Source organism: Phodopus roborovskii, unplaced genomic scaffold (genome assembly GCF_943737965.1).
Source record: "Phodopus roborovskii unplaced genomic scaffold, PHOROB, whole genome shotgun sequence".
NCBI classification, from domain to species: Eukaryota; Metazoa; Chordata; class Mammalia; order Rodentia; family Cricetidae; genus Phodopus; species Phodopus roborovskii.
This window is the reverse complement of record NW_026126910.1, coordinates 30,735-37,040: the sequence shown is the minus strand read 5'-3', so window position 1 is coordinate 37,040 and position 6,306 is coordinate 30,735. Positions and strand designations below refer to the sequence as shown.

Genomic DNA, 6,306 nt, shown 5'->3' with positions numbered 1-6,306 from the left:
TTCTGCCTGTGGAGACTGGTGAACCAGGGACTCATGACTGCCATCAACTGTTGGTTAAAGAGACTGGAGTTTGCAAAGATCTTAACGACATCCTGCTGGCTGGGGAGATGATGACCAGTTCACTGCCAGGATCAGTTACATTATAAAAGGTAAAGAAAGGACTGGGGCGGTGGTACTGCTCGACGAAGAGAAGTCCATAAACATTAACAGGCAACAGGTATGCTTTTTCAACTGTTCATGTGCATGGGACTGTCTCAACCATGTGGTTAAAAAAAATTACTGAAGAAAATTTTCTGAAGATTCAAAATACCTAAGGTAGTAAAATCAGACAATGGTCCAGGTTTTGTGACCCAGGTAAGTAAATCACTGGCCAAGATACTGGGGATTGATTAAAATTACATTGTGCATACAAAACTAACAATTCATGTAGAAAGTATAAATAAAACCATTGAGGAGACCTTCACTAAATTGACTGTGGAGACTGGCGTTAATGATCAGATAGCTCTCCTACCCTTTGTGCTTTTCAGGTTTAAAAACACCCCTGGACCGTTTGGGCTGAGCCCCTGTAAATGGCTCTTTGGTGGGCTCCCTCCACTGGTGGAAATTACCTCTGTACATAGTGCTGATGTGCTGTTTTCTTAAGCCTCTGTTTGCTAGGCTTAAGGTGCTCCAGTGGGTGAGACAGTGAGCAAGAAAGCAGCCCTGAGAGACCTACGTGGTGGGAGTCGTGGAAGTTTCACATTACTTCCAAGTTGGAGATCGAGATTTTATTAGATGTCACTGCACAGAAACCTTAAGATTCGGAGGGAGGGAGGGAAGGAGGAAGGAAGGGAGAGGGAACTGGGATCGACATGTATAATAATAAATTACAAAAAAAAAAAAATATGCTTTGACTCAAAACATTAAGTTCAAGGACAAGTTACTGGGGAAAAGGATATCTATTCTATTTTTTTCCACAGAAAACGAAAAGCTGTGGATTTCTTCCATACTAATGTGGTTTGATCAAGCCAGACCACCTGCAACAGAGTACCAAGTGAGCCTACATTCAAAACAGCTGGAAAAAGCAGCCTTGCAGAATACAGCCAGGATTTCAGCATCTTCTTAGAATCCCCCATGAGAGCGCCCCTTACCAGCAGGAAGTGGTTTGGAAAGAACGACGCCCAAATTCCCAAATATTGTCTATAGATGTTTGTTTTCATTTAAATGGACTTGGTTATAAAAAATAAATAATAAAAAAGACAGAAAAATACTGTTAAAAGTTTATGACTATCCTCTAAACTTAGTAAAGCAATGCAAGAGTTCTTATCAATGCTTTTAACAGTTTACTGCTAAGAGACAATGACTTTTCTCTAACTCAGTAAACCAAATCTCTGGTACACTGACCACAGGCAGGTGAAAATAAGTGTTTTTTTTTTTTTTTTTTTTTTTTTATCTCATGCTTCAAAGGAATTACTGGCATTTTATAATATGTCTGTAAATTGTGACCAAAGATATGTTCCTTGTAATTTCTGTATAAAAACCCAATACTCTAAAGTAAAAATGGCAGCAGTTGCAAAACACCTCCAGTGTGTTTGTTTCTGTCAAGACGAAGCCACTCCTGACATGGTCATCGAGTTTTGGTACCCATGGGGGCACATCACCCACTCTGTAGCATGAGGTGTTATTGGCCTGGTTGTACAGGAACTTCCAACTGTAAGGAAATAAAAGCAGGAAGCAGATCAAAAAGTTGATAATTTGTCTTTCTCTCATCAGAAAGCTTGATCATTGCTCTATAACTGTAGGAGTTTTATTCCTGAACCTCAGAAAAACCACTTAACAAACACAAAATTATAAAAAGAGTATTCTTCATGGAAAGTTGAAAATTTAGAGAGGAATGGAGCTAGGAAGATTTTTGTTTATGAACACTACTGTTAGCCAGCACATCTTACTCAGTGAGCAGTTTTAAACAATCTGCATTATTCAAGAATTCAAGCTTTGTAAGACCCTCAGAATGAGGAGTCTCCCAGTTTCCATCGGTATCCCCAAGAACTCAATGTCCAGTCCAGTTGCTGCAACATGCAAGAGGCTTTAATGAACAGGAAACATTTGTGCAAAGGGGCCCCTCCAGCATGCAGACTAGTGAGAAGAAGCCATCTCCTCCCTCCACCCCCTCCCCCCGGCACAGGTGTTTTTAAAGGCAAATACCCCATGCTTAGGGAGGGGGTGGGACCCTCTGTCCATTGAGTACATGACCCTTTTAGCTGGTCTCCCTATTAGGGTCAACAGACCTTAGGGCCTCAGGGTGTGCTAATTAATCTTGTCTGGGCAAACCGGAGGTGCAGTTATCTATTTGTTTCTTAAAGACCCTATTCAACACCTGCTGACTCACAAGAAAGGATGGACAGTCTGAATTCTGGGTATCTTGTTTTCTCAGGGCCTTGTGAGGGTAAGTTAGCAGATTCCAAGGAACAGATATTGCTAGGGGTTAACTTTCCAGTTTAGTCTGTCCTTCATTTAAAATGGGGCATTTCTCTAACTTTACTTTTTTGTCTTTCACGCCCTATATCTTATCTCTAGAGAGTAAAGTTCTAGTACTCTGATCTACAAAGCACCCCACCCAGAACCCGCACTTTCCCCACCCTGTGTCCTACTGCACCCACTTTTCCACTGGTCTGGTTGAGCACTGGGACAGAGAGCGGGTCAAAAAAACACCTCCACCTCCTGAAAATTTCTTGGACCTGCTTTGAAAATACTGGACCCATCTATCCCGCTGGAGCAACCAGAGTGCCCGCCTGCCTGATGTTTATCCGTCATTACTGAGGCTCTGCCGGGGGAGAGACCTCCTAGAGTGACTGGAACAGACAGAGTTACAGTCATTGAGCACCTCTCACAAATCTGTCCCCAGGAACTCCTTTGCAAACACACGGTTCCGGGACTGTCCCCTGCACCGCTCACAAGCGGCTGCGATCTCAGGACTTCCGCCTTCCGGTCACGAACTAAAGCTTCCGGTTCGTGGCTGTCAGTGTCCCCGGAAGACACACATGGAAAACATGCTTCTAGTTCCACCCGGCCAAACTGACACACGATTTCCGCTTGTGAACCAAGGACGTCAGGCTTCCAGTCACTGACTTGAGCTTCCCACACAAAATGGTCCCCAGGAAAGGTTGCAACGAAGAGATGCACAACTTGAGTTCCACCCTTGAAGTAAACAGGACGGAGTGCGCTGCAGCCTGAGTTCCGCTTCCGGCACATTACTTCCGCTTACGGATGGTGCAGCATGCGATTCCCTGCCCACCGGGCGGCTATTAAATCGGATCCGCTTTCGGCCCAGGAAGGGAATTGATCGCATCGGACATTGCGGGCCCGATAGGAAACGCCTTAAGGGACGGGACTAACAGGTCCAAGTGAACAGGTCAGAAACGGCTGATTCTGACCCCCAAAAGAGGCAGCAGAGAGCATATTCCCTGTCACTCATCGAGGCGGTAGGTGGGACTTCCGGGTGCGGCGAACAGGGCAGAAACAGAGATCGCAACCCTAGGTCCGTGCACCCCTCTGGTTTTCGCTGTTTCCTGTTTATGCCACGGTTGGCAGCAGGGTTCCTGTTGCCGGGGAAACTGGGGTGGGACTTCCGGCAACATGGTAAATCGGGGCGGGACTTCTGCATGGGAGCATTGACCAGGAATTAATGACTTAGAGAGGTTCACAGGGGATGGGCGGTGTCACGGGAGCCGTGATGTCAGAGGAGTTACAGGCGTGGCCTGTAGGGCACACAGCTGTCAATCAAACACCTGTCATTCACTCATTCATTCAGTCATTCACAGTCAGCCACTCATTCATTCAATCACTCATTCATTTAGTCATTCATTCATTTATTCAGTCATTAATTCATTTACTCAGTCATTCACTCATTCATTCAGTCATTCATTCAATCATTCATTCATGCAGTGCATTCATTCATTGATTCAGTCATTAATTAGTTCATTCAGTCATTCATTCACTCATTCAGTCAAAGGTCAGTCATTCATGAAATAATTCAGTCATTTCATCCATTCATTCATTCATCAATCATTCATTACATCCATTTAGTCTTCTCCAATCATTCATTCATTCAATCACTTCCTGTGTGTCCCTGGAAGCCTCTGGCGGGCTTCCGGTCCCTGAGGCTAGGCTCTGACATAGACAGGCATAGGCAGGATTTCCTGTTTCCTTTTACCTACACTGTAGCCCATGGCCATCTTGAACCCCGCCATCTTTTTGTCACCACCCAGGGGCAGGAAATAAGTCCCACATCATCTCAGAGGAACAGGAATTGGTTGTCTCAAGCCGGGAGTTGACAATTTCTGGTCCCTCCCAGAACGGACCGGTGACCCCCCAGACCGGAAATGTGCGATCCTTTCAACATGGAGCTGGTTCCACTCACCAGGCTGCTGCAGGGGAAGAGGGTGGTGCTGGCGAGCAGCTCCCCCAGGAGGCGGGACATCCTGTCCTCCATGGTGACTTCCAGGGGCAGGGCCTGCTCTGGGATTGTCAGCTGTGACTTCCAGGGGGTGGGGCCTGCTGTGACTGACAGCACACCCCCCCCCCCAGGGACTGCAGTTCGAGGTTCGTACCCTCCCACTTCCAGGAGTCCCTGGGAGAAGGCGAGGTGGCTCCGGCGGCTCCGCCCCGAATATGCCGGCGGGAGACAGCAAAGCTGAAGGCTCTGGAGGTGGCGTCCGGCGGCTGTGCAGGGTGAGGAGGGCCCCCATCCCTTCTGGTCCGGTGGTGGCCCCCCCCCCCCCCCCTCCAGGCCCCGCCCACCAGGGGGGCCCCCCCCCCCCCCCCCCCCCCCACCCCCCTCACCCCCCGCCCTCTGCTCTGCAGGACCTGCACCCTCCTGATGTCATTATTGGAGCTGACACCATTGTGGTGAGTGAGGCCCTGCTCCTTCCGGCCCTGCCCGCCCTGCCCCTCACTGACCCGGCCCCTTGGCGTCTGGCTCCGCCCACTGCAGGCCGTGGATGGCGTCATCCTGGAGAAGCCAAAGGACAAGGATGATGCCTACAGGATTCTGCGCAGGTGGGCGGGGCCTGAAGGGGCGGGGCAGACCCACCCAGGGCAGAGTGGGCGGGGCCTCTGCATGGAGCTCCAGCCTCTGCCCACCCCAGCCCTGCCCCTTGCCAACCACGCCCTCTCCCGCCTTTCCTGGCCCCGCCCAGGCTGAGTGGCCAGCAGCACAGTGTCATCACCGTTGTGGCCATCTTGAGGCCACTGTGGCGGAGGCAGCTTCAGGAGCCGAGTTCCACATGCCCAGAGGCCCCAGAGGCGGAAGGGGACCCAGAAGCAGAAGTGGAATTGTCACTGTTCCACGAAGAGACCCATGTGACATTCTCGCGGCTATCGGAGCCACTGCTGTGTGAATACGTGGAGAGCGGGGAGCCTCTGTGAGTGGGTGCGGGGTGGGGTGGGTGGGGCCAGGAAACCTGGAAGTGAGGCCTGAAAAGGAAGAGCTGTCCCCGGCGGGCGTGGGTGTGGCTGAGCATGGCACCTGGTGTGACTTCGTCCCTGCCTTGCACCCAGGGACAAGGCTGGTGCCTACGGGCTTCAGGCGCGAGGTGGTGCCCTAGCAGAGCGCGTGGAAGGAGATTTCTTCAATGCCGTGGGGTTTCCACTCAACCGCTGCATTCGTGAGCTGGCTGCCATCTTCCCGGATGTGGGACCACAAGTCCCTGTCAGCCAGCGTCCGGCCACACCCCAATAATGAGGATTGTAGATGGAGAGTGAGTATGTGAGTGACTGTCTGGGCGGGAATTCTGGTGAGAGAGTGACTGAAGGGGCGGGTCTTCTGGTGAGGTTGTGAAGCAGTGATCCATTTCCCATGATGCCCTTGGTGCATTGTGTTTGATTGACAGAGCAAGGTTCCCTCAAGTGCATCACTTCCCAGTGCTAGGACACAGGACATGGGGTGAGGTGTGTGGAGGCAGGGTTAGGGGACAGGCCCACCGAGGGGGAGTACACCTAAACCCGCCCCTGTGGCCCTGCCCCTCCTGATGCCCCGCCCTCACCATCTCCATGGGCCCTGCCCTTGCCCCCACTGGGTCCTGCATGAGCAGCTTCACCATCAGATGCCTGTGATGGACATTTGACATCAGGAGCAGGGTCAGGGGAGGCCCCACCCCCTGCCCGCACTCTGATTTGCATATTCAAGAGCTGCCTGGAGACTCAGAAGACATCAAGTACAGAAACTGCTGGGGTTAATTTGCATGGCCACACCTCCAAATGACCTAACCTGCATGTATTTGCAGGTCAAAGTCCCAAACAGATGGGAATACTTGCATTCATTTGCAT

General features: G+C 50.6%; 1 protein-coding gene across 1 annotated transcript; it reads left to right on the top strand.

Annotated features, from left to right (window-relative positions):
• The first annotated feature begins 4,361 nt into the window (after nt 1-4,361).
• On the top strand, nt 4,362-5,793 carry LOC127214659 (probable bifunctional dTTP/UTP pyrophosphatase/methyltransferase protein). The gene is made up of 7 exons (XM_051174982.1): nt 4,362-4,472; nt 4,567-4,710; nt 4,843-4,887; nt 4,973-5,037; nt 5,178-5,257; nt 5,306-5,402; nt 5,539-5,793. Exons 1-7 carry the CDS (start codon nt 4,362-4,364, stop codon nt 5,717-5,719), a joined length of 723 nt encoding a protein of 240 aa, XP_051030939.1. The 3' UTR covers nt 5,720-5,793.
• Nucleotides 5,794-6,306: the final 513 nt, after the last annotated feature.

Bases quoted from the DNA above. Each gene is read 5' to 3' on its own strand.
- LOC127214659 (XM_051174982.1), top strand. From the start codon at position 4,362: ATGTGCGATCCTTTCAACATGGAGCTGGTTCCACTCACCAGGCTGCTG. The intron at 4,711-4,842 runs GTGAGGAGGGCC...TCTGCTCTGCAG, and splicing joins GCGTCCGGCGGCTGTGCAGG to GACCTGCACCCTCCTGATGT. The intron at 5,403-5,538 runs GTGAGTGGGTGC...CCTTGCACCCAG, and splicing joins GTGGAGAGCGGGGAGCCTCT to GGACAAGGCTGGTGCCTACG.